The 20000-nt window shown below is 41.4% G+C and overlaps 1 protein-coding gene across 1 annotated transcript in view; it reads right to left on the bottom strand.

Annotated features, from left to right (window-relative positions):
- LOC135100516 (putative neural-cadherin 2) overlaps positions 1–20000 on the bottom strand; it is a 52352-nt gene that overhangs the window by 22062 nt on the left and 10290 nt on the right. The window contains exons 3-7 of the mRNA XM_064003484.1: positions 12533–14489; positions 9126–9359; positions 2407–2582; positions 2129–2275; positions 1009–1185 (exon numbers count right to left, since the gene is read on the bottom strand). Of these exons, the coding sequence (XP_063859554.1) occupies positions 1009–1185; positions 2129–2275; positions 2407–2582; positions 9126–9359; positions 12533–14489 (2691 nt within the window). The remainder of the gene's footprint in view (positions 1–1008; positions 1186–2128; positions 2276–2406; positions 2583–9125; positions 9360–12532; positions 14490–20000) is intronic.

Genomic DNA, 20000 nt, shown 5'->3' with positions numbered 1-20000 from the left:
CTGGCGGCATGTCTTCCTCTCAAAGAATTTGGCATCGATATGAACCTCCTCACCAGAGTCAGGGCTTGTGCGTTCTCTTAGCTTACAATTATTACTCTTGTAGTTTATACTATTTCATCTTTTTTGGTGTGCTTCTCCTTCACTGTTATTCATATTCAGTTTCTTCTACCGACCCACGAACGTTCCTGATGCACTTGTCCTCTGTCTGCGAGAAACATTTATGTCTTCCTCTGACGCGAGTACTTTACAATGCTAGGTTGCTGTTCCTTCTTCCGACACCTATGCACGGGAATGATGATGATTTTTAATAATTAAAATAATAATAATAATAATAATAAAAAAAAATAATAATAATAATGATAATAGTGACAGTAATTTCCTATTATTACGGTTACTACTACTACTACTACTACTACTACTACTACTACTACCACCACTACTACTACTACTACTACTACTATTACTACTGCTACTGCTGGTATTACAACAACATCTACTACTACTACACATTGAAGGTAATAATACACATTAAAGGTAATAATAGAAATGCCGCCATCAACATTACTGGTATACTACTCGCCAAAATAAGCCTCAAAGCTGTCGCAATTGCCTCTCCCCTCTAAAGCCGTCACAACACGCATCAAAGCCATTAACAACACATTTAACTTTCCGTAATGTGGTGCGCACTACAGCTGTCCATATCACTTGACTTTTCACGTAACAATGATTCCTAAAATATCTTCATTAATGAATGCTGCATTATATATAGTACCTCACATCATTTGGAAGTCGCTGCACTTCATCACTGTCTGGGTTATGCAAATGTTCCATTTAAAACAATAACGTTACATCAGAGACTATTTTTTTCGAGAAACGACACAGGAAGCTCACTCTTCTTTCCAAAATAAATAAAAGCTAGATAATATTCATGTATAATACTATCACACTGTCACCTCACTTCACTCCAATACAGTAGCGCTACCTAATTATCATGTTTGGGTACATCACCTCGTCAGGGTCGGTGGCGGTGAGGGAGGAGAGGAGAGCACCGGGCGCCGTGTCCTCGCTGACAGTAACGTGGACGTGTGGTCGACGAAACATTGGCGGGTTGTCGTTCACGTCCGTGAGGCGAACCTCCACCCAGGCAGTGTCCGTGTGACGGGAGTCTCCCCAGCCCCCGCGTCCCTGAAGAGCACGTCACAGGATCTCATCGGCAAGTAATGTAGATTAATAAAATATCTAAAGCACAGGAGAATGGTGCTAATATATCTTAACGATCACGGTGAATTTTCAGTGTCTTTTTTTTTTATTCAAGGTAAAAATTTTACCATAAAAATCTGAAGACAAATAAATTCTTGAAAATGTTTGTTGAAATATAGTTCATATGTTCCAGTGTTATACATCTATTTGCAAACATAAGATGCATTACACGCTTTGAATTAATATGCAGTATGCAGTATTTTCTAAACAGAGAGAAAACTCCATATTTCAAGAAAACAAACATTAAATGTTTCATAAAAAACATGATACAGCTACAACACCGACGGCAAGAAAATTTCGACGTATTGTTGATATAAAGGTTGTGTTGTGTCAGTCTGTATTGTGTTATAAAGGTTGTGTTTGTGTTAGTCTGTAAAAACGTCAAGCTTCTGAACGAAAGAAGTGCAGTGCAAACAATGAACATATCGGAAGGGATTTATTCAGGGAAGTGTTAAGGATAAAAAAAAAAGAAAGAAAACAAAAAATAAAGTAAAATACAGCTGCTGGCAGTGTGTGTAGCCTGAAGATATGTATAGAAAAGCGTTACCTGATGAACTAGAGGAAATAATTATATTCAGGAATCTGCAACTAGTCGTGCATGGCAGAAAGAAAAAGAAAACTTTTATATTAGTAGACAGAATGAAAATTTGAGCTAATCTGTAACATGCTGGGAAAACAAAACCTTGCAGACACTGAAAAAAAAAAAAAGACAAACAAACAAAGACTATCTAAATCTGGTTCTGTGCTGTTAGGCTTAAGCAATAAATCGCTAAATATATAGCAACAATTAAGTGGATTCTTATGCATATATTTCTATCACGGTCTCTAAGCTGCTAGTCACCGTAGTGCGCAGCGTAGGAGGACTCACCCTGTCCGTCACCTGGATCATGAAGCGGAACCCCCTGCGCTGAGCCGGGTCCTCAAAGTCCAGAGTTTCACGTGCATAAAGCTGGCCAGCGGACCCCTCAGTTCTCATAGCAAAGTACTGCCAACCCCAGCCACTGTTCTCTAACACCTAGAAAAAAGTTAGTTTGTACGTAATAGCAGATATGCATACGCTACCGTAACGATAAAAAAATAAATCCATGTACGTATAACTGTTGCAGGAACCATGAGTCACTGAGTGTAATCCAGTCAACAACGTACCCTGTAGTAGAAATAGTTAGAGGTGTCTTGGTCAGCGGTGGTGACTTGCAGGAGGGTATAGTTGCTGGCGGGTCCGTCACCCCATGTCTCCTTCACTTCAACCACCCACAGGTCTCTCGTCAGACGCGGGGAATTGTCATTGACGTCCACCAGGCGCACCACCAACGTCCCCGTTCCTGCCACACGCAGGAAACGAGTGTAATATAATAAAATGAGGCCGTTAAAAAGAAAGCTATTCCCTCCAGTCCCTGAGGCGTCACCTTGCAATCATGCAACTGGATTTATAGGTCAGCTTCCAACCTCTAACGATGCTGTCATGCATTTATACATTACATTTGGAATATAAACTAGCTACATGCCTGCATAATCTTAATAATTTCTAGTCCTTTGATAAAGAAATTACAAAAAAAAAATTATTACAAATTGCACAAAACATATCCATACACACGCACATCCATCCACCACCCACAGTCAGCCACACGCACGCACGCACGCACGCACGCGCGCACACACACGCACACACGCGCGTGCACACACACACACAGACACACACAGACACACACACACACACACACACACACACACACACACACACACACACACACACAGACACACACTCTAGAGATTTCCATACTTTCAATTTTTGCTCAGTCAAATTTGATGGTGCGTGCGGGGGTTTAGCTTTCACAATTTCACACTCGGGAAGCCTCCAAACTTTCCAGGTATCTTCATTTCTTTAATGCTTCCCGGTGAGTTTTACATTCACCGCTTTTTCTCCTTTCCAGGCTGATGATAAAACGCGTGTAACTTGAACTTTCCCACGCGGGACACTCAACGTTATCAATCCCGCCTCGGCGTAAGTGAATATGACCTTACCCTTAACTTGTTGCTAGTTTTTGTTAGTTACGAGACGGGGAGAGAGAGAGAGAGAGAGAGAGAGAGAGAGAGAGAGAGAGAGAGAGAGAGAGAGAGAGAGAGAGAGAGAGAGAGAGAGAGAGAGAGAGAGAGAGAGAGAGAGAGAGAGAGAGAGAGAGAGAGAGAGAGAGAGAGAGAGAGAGAGAGAGAGAGAGAGAGAGAGAGAGAGAGAGAGAAATTTGATTGATTAAGCGAGGTCAGATGACGACGTGTGAAAATTAAGGAATAAAAATCAGATAAAAAATGTAGCTGCAAGAAACAACGAGAAGACAATCATAAATAAACGCAGCAAAAACTATTAGTCCCATTTTTGTTATTTAATGTGCCGTGCCGTTTCAAGATGCAGGTGAAATGTCATGAGGATGGTAGTGGATAGTCTTAAGGAGATAATGAAGTGGTAAGTGGTGATATATCAATCTACTGTGCTCGTCAATTATGTTCTCTCTCTCTCTCTCTCTCTCTCTCTCTCTCTCTCTCTCTCTCTCTCTCTCTCTCTCTCTCTCTCTCTCTCTCTCACCTTTGTATGCTAACCGGCCTCTTTGAAACTCGGTTCATCAAGTATTAAGGAACCTAATCTCCTCTCAAGCTATTACTGCATCGAGTCTGTTAGTGGATAAGCTCACACTCTTCATTTTTTGCAATGGAGAGATTCAAGGTAAGATGAAGATATTTCCAAGGTTCAAGGTAACGGAGGGGAAGGACGACAACGCTTCATATTGAAAGATCCTTTATTTACTGGCAGAAAAAGGGTATTGCCAGTGATTATCAAGTACGTTAATCTATCACCTAGAGGTATTATCCTGTTTCTTATCTCGGATTCACGGGGAGAAGGTGCACCTGGTCATTTATCCTTTATGTCGCGTTGTCTGTCCATAAAGTAACGGGTTATGAGATCATGCACCCGCATCCTCCTACTGAGCTATACTCCTCGCTGGCATAATCAGGCTGAAGATTCTGAAGCTCATCATCATCCTCGCTGGTATTAGTGATGAATAAACTAATAATCCAGCTAAAGTTTCTGGGTTTAGAGTGATAATAACTCTAAAGGTTTTCGAGTTCAGTGTCAACTTTGCTCATGATACAAGTGATAAGTAAAGTAATCACTAAGATTTATTTAACACTCTTGTCTCCAGGAGATGCATCGATTTATTTCGTACTCAAGGTTCCCCTCCGGGCCTTGCTATTAATACCCAACCAGAATAAACCTTTATTATCCTCGTAACTCTCTCGTCCGTTACAATATATCAGTTTCCCCTGCAATTTTCTTATCAACATCTTTTTTTCAGACACGGTTTCACTTTTTTATCTAGTTATTTTATTCTATTTTATTTATTATTTTATTTTATTTTATTTTATTTATTTATTTATTTATTTTTTTTACCGTCATACTTCTTATTCTTCGTAACAGCAACATTTTCCAAATAGTTTTCTGACGCAATGTCTCGACTTCACAGCCCACACTCATGCCAAGCTTCACCACTTCACAAACTTCGTTCATTACTCAGTTCTTTCGATTTCTTGCACTGATTTTGTTTTCTGCATTACTGATCACGAAACTTCAAGATTTGTCTCATATTGGGCAAACTTCTGACGCCATCTGTCGAAATGTGCCTTAATTGTAAACAACTGCCTGCATGTAAATTTTAATGATTTTAATAGTTTTATTTGTTTCGACTTTCTTGAGATCTGACAAGTTACCTAATTCTTATGTGTATTTATATGTTAATACTGCTAAAATCCTTGTGTGTGTGTGTGTGTGTGTGTGTGTGTGTGTGTGATCTGAGCACGATCATCAGCTGAGAAACAAATTTTAGTTCAGCTGTAGGTAACAACTTCGACAGACTTACAAAAGTGACCTGAAAGCAGCAATACACATAAATCAGTGGGTCTGCAATGTGCGGCGGAGCACTGTGAACACTGTCAACTGAGGTCTTGACACAAAGGCAGCATCGTCGTGGACACAATGCAGCTTTGACCTCCTTGCCACAGGGCGCTCTCATCAATCTGGAGGCGATGCAAGGAGACGGAAGGGCCTGACGCGACTCGAGCATTAATCCAAAGCCTCCTGCAGGAGACGGTGGCTTCGTTAAGGATCGCCATGCACATCTTGCCTTTGAGAAGTTATCCACAAACTGCCATGAACAGTTACCGCCTCTCATCTGTTGTTTTATTGACCTGTTTGATCTACCCAGCTTATAAATAACTGATCCACAGTTAATAATTTCATCAGCGTATCTCACTTACTTTGATCCACATCTTTTTCACGTATAGTATTTTTTTTTCACATTGTGTTTCTTTCAGGAAAAGAAAATGATAACAAGCACGAATTTTTAAAACGAAGCACGCAAAGGGTTGGAGTCTTGGTCGTGAAAGATTGTGGTTTATACTCCAGACATGTCTCCTTAACTGAGTAATACCTCCAGTATCAGAAAGCCTCGTCCGCCCCGTGCACTGCCCTCTCCGCTGGTGACAATCTGTGACGGAGAGTACCCGACGCGTGACCACTGGTGGCGGGAATGAAGTGTTGGCTTTCGGTGTTTGAGAAGAAAAGAAAAGCTAATAAAATAGTTCCGAGAGAGAGAGAGAGAGAGAGAGAGAGAGAGAGAGATAGAGAGAGAGAGAGAGAGAGAGAGAGAGAGAGAGAGAGAGAGAGAGAGAGAGAGAGAGAGAGAGAGAGAGAGAGAGAGAGAGAGAGAGAGAGAGAGAGAATGCAACATTATGCAAATTACAAAAGAAATTTTAAAAATGTCCAGAAGACATCAAACACTTTTTTTCGCAGAATATATATATATATATATATATATATATATATATATATATATATATATATATATATATATATATATATATATATATATATATATATATATATATATATATATATATATATATATATATCGCACACTATTCGTTTTCGGTGTGCAGCATACAAATTACTCGTACTTACAAACAGTAATGATCATAGTAATTTTCTTTACTATTGATGCATTGATGATCAGTCTGATACGGAATTCCCACCAAGAGACTAAGAGTGACACGTTCAGACATTCATGGCATTCATTAAGAGAATGATGGAGTGGCGTACATGATTCCCAGAATCTCTGTGATACTTGATATTCATAAATACAAGCTTTGTGGACATGAGCTTATTACAAGTGTAATTAACGTTATGAAAGTTGAGTTTTCAGGATATTTAAAACATACAAAACTTGTTGTAGTTTCTTTATCACTAATGTGCGCTCATTATTATTGTAGATTCCTTGAATTTGGTGTCGAGTATATTGCATCGCTTTTCTTCCACTTAAAATTGTGTATATAGACCAAATGTAGGGATGGGCAAATATAGAAAGAACACGAATATTTCATAGAATGGAATGTCATTGTGTCCGCAGCATTTTCGCCCAAAACTTTACGCTTCTAACCGAATATAACAACGCTGGTAAAGTTCACCAGCGCAGCGGAGTAATTGCTTGTATCTGTTCTCAGTTAGACAAGACACCTGCCTGCCACTGTAGTTCTTTTTTTTTTCACACTAACACAGGTGCTTTGTCTGCCACTGGAGGAACTCTCCTCTACTCATGAAATTACTTCAGGAGAAATTTCATTTCATCACCACAAGTTGTGTAATTTATCTCTATTTTCCAGTAATTTATTTTTGTCCTGATCTCAGTCTTTTAGGCTGCCACTCTGGGATATTTATCGATAAACAAAGGGGAAAGTTAGCCACTTGACAACAAGCGAGGCATCCAATAACTTGTTTTTTTTCATCTTGCCTGCCTCGTTGTGATTGCATAATTAGTTAATAAGATAAAAGCGATGAACAATACAAGGGTTCAACTTGATTTTCTTCATTAGCTTTTACTGCAAACTCTCGCTCATAGACTTTCTACCAGACTGTGAATGACTGTTCACTGCAGGAATTGTGATTTATTGGCAAATAACACTATTATTTATGAAGGTGGAGCCATAATATATATTGATACAAATATACGGAACATAAGACCGAAATGTATAGGCCTTAATAAAAATATCAAACGTTGTTATGTATTCCTGATGAAATGCCTTAAAATAAAAACTGTACACAGGCAATTCTAGTGTTTCTGCATTCAGTGTCCCCGCCAAGCACGTGCCACACTACACCAGGATGAACATTCCTGACCCGGACGTACACCTGACACACAATACAGGATGATTTGTCACTGTGTATTCCATCGATTAATTTACATGAACATCGCTGCTAGCGTGTATCTGTTGAGGACATTTCCTTTCCTCTTTAGAAAAAAAGTACGATATGGGATTTATAATTAAGTAAGTCAAGCAAAACTTTGATATATCTATTATTACTATTATTGTTATTATTATTATTATTATTATTATTATTATTATTATTATTATTATTATTATTACTATTACTATTATTATTAGTGTGGATGGATCCTCTTCAGCTTCTCTAGAGGCGAGGGTGTGGAAGCAAATATAGCCTGCAATGTAAATGCATATGCGGAAGCGGATGCTGATTTGACTATAAATGAGTATGCGAATTTTACACACACACACACACACACACACACACACACACACAATTTCAATTAACGGTCAAGAGATTCAGGCTTAGTCCACGTGGCTGGATTCATCACTCGTGATACGCGCCAGTCCGTGAAAGGGCAGGTTTAATATTAGAGACATGTATGGACGTGGTACTCTTCATGGGTCAATAATCTTTGCTACGAGATATGTACATTCCAGCCATTTTTTTTTCATGACGTAACTTTGCAAATCAGTGGTGATGATGGTGATGATGATGATGACTAATGATGAACAGTGGCAGTAATGATGTGGAAATTACTATGTTTTACTACGCTCTTGTTCTGTAATCATGGGGAATTACAGTCGAGCAGTACACCGTTTTTTATGAATCTTTTCTTGCGAGTACTACACTAAATTACATCTTATCAGGTCTAGTCATATATCAGTCCAGTCCTATTATCTTCAGTTCAGTTTCAGAATGCAGAAAAAAAAAAAAAAAACTGATACAATAGTTGAATATGTGGACACTGAGAAAGCCATTTAGTGCAGATTTTCGATAGATGGCAGCTAATGTAACGTGAGTAGATGTAACTTATTAAAGAGTCTTGAATTGCAAATGTTGTTACGAATATTGCAATTAAGACCACCGCCAATATGAGCCATGTTAATTAATGTAGGTTTGAAGGCGTGTTTCAGGGCAGGATAGAGAACAGCTAAGAATTATCGTCATTCAAATCCAGTCCACAGAATTTCTAAGTATTTAGCAATAAAAAGAGCAGGAATTTTAGAAGGAAACATTTAAATCTCAAACTAATGAGTAGGAAAAATCCATCTGGTGATATCGCCCGGTACCACAGCGAAAACATATAAATAATGCATCGCCAGTTTTCAGTCAGTATTCTCGGAACACACACACACACACACACACACACACACACACACACACATTCACTAACTCTCTCTCTCTCTCTCTCTCTCTCTCTCTCTCTCTCTCTCTCTCTCTCTCTCTCTCTCTCTCTCTCTCTCTCTCTCTCTCTCTCTTAGGGAAACTTGACATACTAGTACAACATCCTACAAGAGTAAAAGAAAGTTCCTATGCATCCTCAGTGCAATTATTTTAATACCTTAAGCCAGCAGCCTTTCTTAGCCCTCTCTTCTTCCTGCTGCTTTCCCCTTCGCTTCCCCCTTCCTTTTACTCACACCCGGCACTCACCCTCAGCCGTCCTTTAATTTTCCTTTCTACGCCCTTCCCGCCTTCCTGCCTTCCCCTGCCTTACCTTTTAGCCCGCCGCCGTCCGTCGCCACCACCTGGATATGGTATTCGGGCGTGGTCTCCCGGTCCAGGCAGCAGATAGCTGTGCGCACCAGGCCAGTCTTCGGGTCGATATCAAAGATAGCCTCCCCAGATCTTTCATCCACCACGTTCTTGTCTATGGAGTAAGTGAGGATGGCGTTCGTGCCTTCTTCCTCGTCGTCGGCATCCCACGCCCACACCACGCCCGCCGAAAGATCTGAGAGGGAGACTCGATGAAGAGGAGGTGAAGGAATGAAAGGCGTGAAGGGAGAAGGAACTCCAGGCGAAAAGATATAAAAGGTTAGGCACATTTTGAGTCATGCACTGGGTGTATGGACTGGGAATATGTATGAGGGGGAACGTGAGGGACTGACTTGAGGAGGAGAGAAGGGAAGGAAAAAGGAGGATGCACATCAGGATTAGAAAGAATAGTAAAGGTGCACATTCCATCATAATTATTATATCTGCCTCCCTCTAGCTACTGAACGTCCAGTTGGTAATGTATCATGAAACATTTTGTAAGAAAAAAAACCTGTTTCAATTAGTGGCACGTAAACTTTATTAAAAATAAGTTACTTCTGTCGACAACACATACGAGACTATGAGAACATACTGAGCTTCGGTGAAAACACAGCGAAAAGTTACTAATGCGAACTGCCTGCTGCCTCCGTTAGCTAACTTAATGCTAAACTAATAGCATCTGACGTTTCCCCCATTTGCATTAATTAAAACTCACCCTTTCCACACGAAACACCTGATAATATTATCAACAACGTTCATGATGCACGCTGCATAATCATACGATCTCTTCCATTAAATTTAATCATAAAACCACTGCTCTGTTTTGTCAGCTTTTGGCGAAGGCAACCCCAAGCAAGACATGAAACATCATTAAGAGCAAATTCGATTTCATCTGAGGTGCATGCGCGAATGTATCGATATATATATATATATATATATATATATATATATATATATATATATATATATATATATATATATATATATATATATATATATATATATATATACAACCAGGGCTTGACTCCGGGCAATTTCATACCTGTCGAGGGGTGAAGCCTATGAAGATGCCTGTTTACCTTCCCTCTGCATCTTGTATAACAGTATTTTCCTGATAACTCTTGATACTTTTTTTTTTTTATCTTGAGATAGCACGACATTTCTTGAACCCGAAGAGGATTTACATTAAAAAAGGAAGGCTCCCTCTATTTTTGAATATGCTAGTCATATTCCTTTGTCATACATAGACAAACACACACACACACACACACACACACACACACACACATATATATATATATATATATATATATATATATATATATATATATATATATATATATATATATATATATATATATATATATATATATATATATATATATATATATATATATATATATATATATATATATATATATATATATATATATAATTTTTTTTGGCACGCGCACGCGCGCGTGCGTGTGTGCGTGCGTGCGTGTGTTGTGTGTGTGTGTGTGTGTGTGTGTGTGTGTGTGTGTGTGTGTGTGTGTGTGTGTGTGTGTGTGTGTGTGTGTTCCTCCGCTCGTGTAGGAGTAGGCAAATATATGGAGGAGCAGGACTGCTGTCTTACTCGTGTCGGCTGGTGCATTTTTGGTCATGATTATTTATTAAAATAATTTGCACGTGTTGTACCCTGTGGCGGGAAACACGGCCTGGCAGCGCCACTCTTCGGCCGGGTTGAAATGACACAACCATCGTATTTCCTGCGTGTCGTAAAAGCCGACTATAAGAGATGGACGAGAGGACCGTACACCCCCTCCTCAGTATTTTTATTTCCAAAATGAAGGAAGGCTTGACGTCTTGTCTCGGCTTCCACCTTTAAGGGAGACCTCAGCCTGGTATATAGATAGATTAATTTTAAAGATATCTCGTTTACTTCAAGATCAAATCCCTTTATCCTACAATTCGGATGGGTTAACATTCATTCTTTACTAAAACTCAATAAAACTAATCGGGAAATATTTTACTCACAACAACGAACCACTGCATGGTGCAGGATATCTTGCGTGGCCCAAACAAAACGAAACAAAAAAGTGATGGAATTGTCACACAAAAAAAGGAAAAGAAAACTGTGCAAGAGAGCGAAACGCAACAGAAATGAGAGACGAAATCCATAAATTAGCCAGAGAGGGAGGGTCTCCGAAACCGAACAGGACAGCGCGCATAGGAGGGATTACGTTTCCTGCAGTGGATTCACGTGGGATTTTCCGGCGATTAAGAGGAGAGGAAGTCCTGAATGACCAGCCTTCCTCTAAAGTACAAAGGAGGTGATGGCGGCGCCGGCAGTCTTCCCGTGATGGACTACTGTGCTGGTGATAGACACAATCAGAAAGCCATCGCGGTGCAGTGATGCGGGAAGGAACGTGTGAAGTGGCGATCGTCATCATATGTGTTCATCGTAAATAGCTTATTGATAGAACCATGAAGACAGGACGATACAAGACCCAGTGATGCTTCACGTATATTCGAATGTGAGGAATGTATACATTTGATAATCTAAATACCTGCACACTGATACTTCGCTGCAAACGTGGTATACGAAAATATTTTTACAAGGCGTCACGAACACTATCAAGAAAAATTCTAATAAGAAAAAAGTGCAATGGTAATATTAGATGAGAGAACGCTAAAAGGGAGGGCGGTGCGCCAGGAGTGAGGGAGAAGAGGATGGCGGGACGGAGGAAGGAAGGGAGAGGGGCTGAGTGAGGGAACGCTAACACACTGCCTTCTGGGTCTTATCTCTCTGAAGACAGACATTAACGATCGGGCAACAGTAAGGTGCAGGGAAAAAGAGGTGGCTGAGATAACGCAGGTGAGATGTCGGGGAGACAGAGGATGCGACGTAATGGAAGACTTAGGTTAATGGGAATAAATGTTGAAGATAAAATTAATATAATACTAGAACAAAATTAAAAGATTATTTACAAAGTAATTACTTACAGAATGAAATATAAGTAAATGATTTGCTAAATAACAATTGAATGATATTTTCTTCAAATGGACATATCTGAAAACAACCCATTCAAGATGCCGTTATAATTTACTTTCCCTGAATCAATATAACAATAATGACAAAGTTAGAATTATTCTCTCTCTCTCTCTCTCTCTCTCTCTCTCTCTCTCTCTCTCTCTCTCTCTCTCTCTCTCTCTCTCTCTCTCTCCCTTCCTTCCTCTCATTTTGTCTAGAGAGCCTTATTTTTTCCCTCACAATGCAATTCTCGTGTGCGCAATCCTCGGTCAGGTATTCCTGTGTCACTCACCTGTCACTTGTTCCTACAACCCTGATATTAAATTTATGACAAGGAAGACAGTAACATGACTCACCTATTGGGCCGTTCTCTTGCACCTCTCCAAACATGGTGGCGTTTGGGAATACCGGAGCATTATCGTTGATGTCCTTCACCACAACCGTCACCACAGTCTCTGCCACATGCACCTGCTCTCTTCTCATCTCCTCCACCATTTCCTGCACCATTTGCCACCATCTCTTCTCATCGCTTACTTTTTCGCCATCTTCTGGTCGTTCGGGCTCCTTTTCCTTTTCTTCCTCCTTGTTGGTTACGGAGAAGTTGGCGGAAGCCTCGCACCGGCCCGCCACCGCTTTGTATTTCTTCACGTACACCAGATCCTCCCCCAGCTGGCTCATTATGATACGATCCACCTTCATGTGCTCACTGTGCTTCACTGGGACATCGATCGGTGACTGATCACGTTTATAGAGACTTTTGTGAAACTTTGGTCTGCTACCGTCAGGTGGTGTTAGGCGTTTGACGACAGTTTTTCTCTTGTACCTTTTGTGACGTTTATTCTGGTACGTGAGTGAGTGGGTTCGGTACAGCTCATCAAAGTCATGTTCCCACACGCCGCCTGCTTCATCAGAGACTGCTGGGCTTGTTTGCTCTTTTACCTCCGTCCCCGACCAGCCAGAGTAATCCCCAGTGTGCTGCACTGCTATGTACTTAGTAGGCAGTACACGCTTTAAACATTGGCTACGCTTTACGTTGTAAGTAAACTCCTCTGGGGACTTGGAGGCTTTTCGAATGCTGTCGTCAGTATTTTCCGTAGAACCAAAATAAGCGTCAAAATTAACTGGAGAAGTATCATTGTCATTTAATGTGTTTTCACGATCAGGTTGTAAATTGAGTTTCGCAGACGTAAACAAGCTTTCTTCAGCTTCTGTTCTTTCTCTGATATCTTCTCCGAGAACGACTGGTTTCTGTCTTCCTCTGAAGGAAAGCAATTTACGTTGAAAGCCACTCTGCTGATGTTTTCTAAAGGTGGGGTACTTGGCTCTCCTCGGCTTGGCCCACTCTTCGTTTCTATTGAGACTTTTCCTGTGGTGCTCTGAGCCGCACATAGTTTCTCGTAGCCATTTACTTCCCATCGGCAGTCCTCTCTCGTCATTACCACAAGGGTGCAAGGGACCGTATTTCCCTTCAGAAACACTGTCCTCTTCAATCCTCCTCATCCTTCCCGTGGCGACTTGCTTACTGATCACCGTCTTACGTTTTCTTTCGACCACCGCGTCTTCCTTTGAGATTCTGCGATTCTTGTCTAGCAACTTCCTCTCCGTCATCCACTCACTTTGGGAAATATGCTGCTCCTTCTTATTTAAATGCCTGCCATGCTGATTTGATGCTTTATCTTCGCTTTTAGAGGGAGTCACATTTCCCTTGTCGGTCATTTCATTTTTCCCATTTGGCAGAAAGGTTAGCGTGTCCGCATCTCTCCTTCCACTCGCCTCCTTCATCCTCGAGGGCTTACGGCTGGCCGCTTCCTTCCCCCTGGCTCTCTCGTCTTCCTCCAATTCTTCTTTCGATTCCTTTTCTTCCTTTCCCTCCCCTCCGTTCCCCTCCGCCTTTAGAATAGCACTGGACAACGAAATCGGATCTCGTCGAACGAATCGATGATCGGGTAACCTTTGGCCAGTCTGCTGGAAATACTCAATTTGCGATGGCCAGCGAGAGTCATACAACATAACGTGTTTCCTCTCGAGGGAATTCTTGGGAGCTTGGGGAAAGTAATAGGGCTTCTCTAGTGGGCTTCTGTTATACCCTGAAGAGTACCGTGATCCCGGAAATAAGGCTGACCCGCGGATAGGAAGAAACCGTGGCACACTGGGATCTTCTGGGCGAGCCTGGAGAATGGGAGGGGACAGGCGGGGACGTCTGGAGGCTCGGGTGGCGGCGGCGGCCAGGGAAGGCGAGACCCTTTGGCCGTCCCGCACCTGCACCTTGACGCGCCACACTGCCCGGCCCTTGGGAGGATCTCGGTCCACAGCCTGTTGGGAGAATTTATGTATATGATGCAACGTTACATTCTGAAAAATCTGCAAAGCACCGACTGCAGCTTTTACTTTCGCTCAATAATGCGCTGGAGTCCCCGAAGAGCCACGCACAGCCTCTCGCGTGTCCCGTAGTGAAGACTGTACTCATTCCTATGGTAATTGGTTGATTGAAACGTAATATTGTTAACAGTGGTAGCGGTGCTGCTGGTTCTGTTGTTTTGGTGCTTTGGAAATTTATGAATCTGCGTGTCTCGTGTGTGTGTTGGTTTAGGTAGGTCTCTCTCTCTCTCTCTCTCTCTCTCTCTCTCTCTCTCTCTCTCTCTCTCTCTCTCTCTCTCTCTCTCTCTCTCTCTCTCTCTTTCCTCACGAAAATTTATCGCAAGAGTGTGAGGTGGCTTTATGCCTCTGCCTCGGGACAAATCGCTTCGCCACACCCCTTAAAGTTCCCCGTAAAAGTCCTAAAAAAAGTTTACTCCAAATAATCTAAATTCTTACACCCCTTCACTACTGCCGTCCTACAACAATAAAAAAGCTGAAGCGTTGGCCGTAAAGTAACCTTCTCTATTTAATTCCTGTAGTAAAATTTTTCTTTGTAAAGTTTTGGGAAAGAAAAAAATAAAATGTAAAATGTCGTGTTTCCACGTCGCGATTCCCGTTACCTAGATAGACCACTTTCAGTGCGTTTGTGGAGGGAAGCGATATATTAAAATAGTGCAGAGATAATTTTGCAGATGCCTTGTCAGAGAGAGATAAGATGAAAGTCATACAAGAAACTCTTGCGCCTTCTTCCGTGACTCACGCGAGCAGTGCTTGGGGATTACGTTTCCGCGCCAAGCAAGTCTGAACTGAATAAAGGCATTGTTTCCTTATCTCCTTTGCTCTGCTCTTACACCGGCAGGAAGAACAAGGGGGTCTCGTGCCGGGCTCATGGAACGCACTCTGCTTCCTGGCACAAGCGAGGCTGCGAATGGCGTCCGGTAGTTGATTCAGACTATAGGATGAGGGCGCCGATTCAGGCTGCCAGATCCCTTCCTCTCACACCTTCGCTTGCCGCCCAGCCCCCCTCAGGCCTCACCTCCCACACACCCGTGATGGACGCCCCTGCTCTGCCGCTCCACTACCTTCCTGATGGTGTGCCACTCCCTCTCCATCTATTTTTATTCCTGTCCTCCTGCTCCTGCTCCTATCCCTTCTTCTCTTTTTCCTCCTCCTCCTACTCCTCCCTCTCCTCGTCCTCGTCCTCGTCCTCCTCCTCCTCCTCCTCCTCCTCCTCCTCCTCCTCCTCCACCTCCTCCTCCTCCTCCTCCTGCAGGTGCTTTAAAAGCACTATACTGCTCATAACTATTGCTACGACCATCCTTACCACCATTACCACGACCGAAACAAAGAAATGGAGGAAACAGAAATGAAATTATTATATTCGCCCCAAAAAACAAAACATTAGTACAGGCACGTTCTTTCCTTCCATTCTGGTACTCGGGTGTTTCGTGCTAATGTTTCTAAACGTTTCTGTTCACATTCGTTCGCTGCTGTTAATCAAAAGTTTATTATGATGTCTTTCCAAATACACACACACACACACACACACACACACACACACACACACACACCTGCTTTGGAAGCTCTCTCTTATGGTGCAGGTAATAAGACTATAAAAAATGAGCTGATTGCCTATTCATGGCCGGAGCTTCCCAAGTGATTGATGATTGGTTTTCCACACTCCCCTGCATCCCTGAGGGCCAATCAAGTGGACGCACCCGCTGCCAGACACGGGCGCTTTATATAGACACAGGAAAGTTTACCACTCCCATTTTCTGATACAATAACGTGCAGAAATATGTTACGGTGTGAGAGAAAAACTTATTATCTTTTATATCATGAAAAGACAAGCCAATCTTTTCTACTACTTCCCTTTTTTATGAGATTAGAGATTACATTTTTCACACGCTTGCAAGGCGCCGGTAGAGATTCAAGCATACTGGAAATTCTACCGGGAAAGGTTTAAAAGAAAGCTTCCAAAGATAGGTTTTTAATATCCTCAGGTCATAAGGTGATGGTATTTGCTGGTCTGGCTCAGCTTATTTCCCGAAGGCTCATAAGGGGAGCGGAGGAGCAGATCGGGGAGGCTGGCAACTCCCTCCCTCAGTGTATCATCAGCCGGTAAGTGGATTAGATCAGGTGGTAGTGGTGGTGGTGGTGGTGGTGGTGTTAATGTCAGTGACGGTGCTAACGTGTTGGTGACGGTGATCCCAAAAACCATATTATTAATAGTGACCTGTTTGTCTATTCGTATAATATTAATATTTTTCCATCGCAGTGACAAAATGTAATGTAGTGTTTTAAAGTGTTTTGAAGTGGTGGTGGCGATATTGGTGACGACAGTGAAGACAGAGATGGTGAGTGTGGCAGTACAGAAAGATTTGTGATGCATATGATAACCATACTCATGATTGCCAAAAACGAAATGCTGCCTATGCACTGTGACCATATAAAACAACAACCCTTCTTTCCTCTCTCACGCTAAGGATATAAACAGAGAAAGAAGTAGCACAGCAAATTACCTCCTTCTTCATCGCATCAACCATAACCATGACAAGCTATATTAGAGAAAGCCTTAAACTTTCATTTTCTCTATCCCCTTCAGAAAAAAAAAAAATAATAATAATAATCACTAACTTCTTAGCACCACCACCACCACGACGCTTCCTTTGCCACAAAGAACCTCACCACCACCAACACCCTTCATCACCACTAACATTACACACCACCAAAACAACAACAAGCAGCAGCACATTTTCTGGACAGCCGCTAGCTTTTCTAAATCTATATGTAAACGTGGACTTGATATACTGTCACTTCCAGCCAGGCAACTCTTATATTATAATCCGTATATTATTGTGTCCCCCACGGTAAAGTGCAACTGATGGAATTCTTGTCAATGTCCACAAACTTAATAACTGCAAAAAATTAATACACGATTCATAACGTTTCCTTTCCCGATTTTCTGTGGATAGTTTCATAATGTCGAGTTTTTATTTTTTTTTTATCAACGTCAAACACTTATTAAGTTTCCACTGAATAACCATATTTAAACAAGTATTAAATTGTAATATTCCAGATGGCCTCCCTGGAAGCCTTAATTAAGCTTATTACGCCTTATTACGCCAACTCAAAAAGTTCAACGAGAAAATTAAAATTCGCAGGAAAAGTTCGGGGAAGCGTTTCTGTGTCCGTGGCAGGAAATGGCCCCGAGGTACGCCAAGGTGCAGGTGTTTGGGTCCACGTGCGTAAATAGATTACTAAACACGAGCAGGTAGGACAATGTGGCTGTATGTTGCTGTACGTCCATGATACAAAACTTGATTACATACGTTGCGTTAAGGAAAAAAAAACGTGTAAGCCTCCAAATTGCACAGCACATGCTACGGTAATATACAATTCCTAGGAAATTCTCGCAGCCGGAATGGAAGCACAAGTAATTAATGGTTTTTAAGACAACGATGCCCAAGTGGAGGATTCCCTGAAGAGCGCCAAACGCGTCCGGAAATATGGCAGAGTTTTTTCCTACCGGTATATAGGTAGACGGAATTTGAATACTACAAGATTGAATGCAAATTTAATTGGGTCTTCTTATGGTCAAAAAGCGTTCGTGTGCATAACCGACACAGTATAAAAACATAATACGCAGCTTAATATATATATATATATATATATATATATATATATATATATATATATATATATATATATATATATATATATATATATATATATATATATATATATATATATATTATAAAGCTTTTTCCTTCTACTCAGATGTTTTCTTTCAGGAAATATGAATATATACTCCTCAGAGAAATATTATGAGGAAGAAGAAAATTCCGTCCTCAAATTCTCATGTATACTTCATTGCATTTCTTTTTCCCTACGTTCTTCAGTTGCAAGCGCGTACGAAAAAAAAAAAAAAAAGTAGACGCACACAAACTGACTCAGGTGAGCACAATAAAACAAAAAACATGGAAACAAGGATACATGACAACCCGCTCCCCTCCACCACACACACACACACACACACACACTCACACACACACACGAGAGTAGTCACGTGCCGTGTGTCTGGCGTGCCTTGTCCCGTCAGGATGGGGGTGGCGGTGGGTGCGACAGGTGGGCTGATAGCCTGCCTTCCTCGCCCTGCCTCCCTTCACTCCCGCTAGTCTTCATCAACGATCACTGTGTGCCTTTTGCGAGATGCTAATTACCTGCTGACGATAAGTACATTAATGAACCTTTTGGCACGCGAGACCTCCATGTCACAAGTGTATACACGGCACTACTTCGAGCATGTAATAATGACACTAAAAATGAGTTCACTCGGAATGAATAATTCAAAACGTCACTTATTCAAAGAGTGAAAGAAGGCTGGGATTAAAGCGAACAAGCCGGCGTGACTCAAATGCTTTTCATTTATTAGCATTACCTGTAAAAATGATTCTCTCTGTGAAGTGCAAAATGAAAACGAAGCTGACTTCTCCGGAAAAGATGAGAACGAGCAAGCAGAACTAACTCAGACATTTAAAGATCTCCGAGTAAAAGTGTTTTTAGTGACATAAAATTACAGATGACTTTGTAAATGCCGAGCACAGACCAACTTGGAGAAACTTGACTTTCGTGTTTTCACTGCCATGTTCCTCCTAACGAAAAAAAGTAAAACCTGGTGTACGTACAGTTTTTATATTTTTCTGGTGCTTGTCTATTTACCTGTCTCAGTACCTGCCCATCAAATCAGTCATCTCCCTTAATATATCCACCTTCCTCTCTCTCTCTCTCTCTCTCTCTCTCTCTCTCTCTCTCTCTCTCTCTCTCTCTCTCTCTCTCTCTCTCTCTGTGTGTGTGTGTGTGTGTGTGTGTGTGTGTGTGTGTGTGTGTGTGTTTCTCCCGCGCGCATATCACAAAATCAGTATTCTTCAGTTTCTCTCTTTTTTTTTGTTTATTCAGATGCCAGCCACGGAGACTGGAAAGCACACACACACACACACACACACACACACACACACACACACACACACACACACACACACACACACACACACACAACATTATTGCCCCTTATTATGATAAATTAAACTATTCGTTCTTTCACCAACACATTTTCGTGCCATGCATTATACACTGGTGTCACTCTGATAATTAATGACTTCAAAAAATTGTTGCAGGCACGAAGGTTATATTAATAAAATTTGTGATGATAGATAGTCCAGAATTATTTATGCATACATTTTTAGGCATGCACAAACGCAGTCACATATTACATCATAAATACCTATCAATACTTATAGAACTTGTGGCAAAGCTGACACAATAGTTTTTGTGGCTGTAACCCAAAAAAGATATCGATGGAATTGGTGCAAGCAAGTTTCCACAAATATCTTTTCTCTGTTCCAGTAACTATTGCTGCCGACATACAAAGGAGACAGCCAGACTGGCAGCAGGAGGCCTAGAGTC

Source organism: Scylla paramamosain, chromosome 5 (assembly GCF_035594125.1).
Source record: "Scylla paramamosain isolate STU-SP2022 chromosome 5, ASM3559412v1, whole genome shotgun sequence".
Taxonomy (NCBI): Eukaryota; Metazoa; Arthropoda; class Malacostraca; order Decapoda; family Portunidae; genus Scylla; species Scylla paramamosain.
This window is presented reverse-complemented; position numbering and strand designations above follow the sequence as displayed.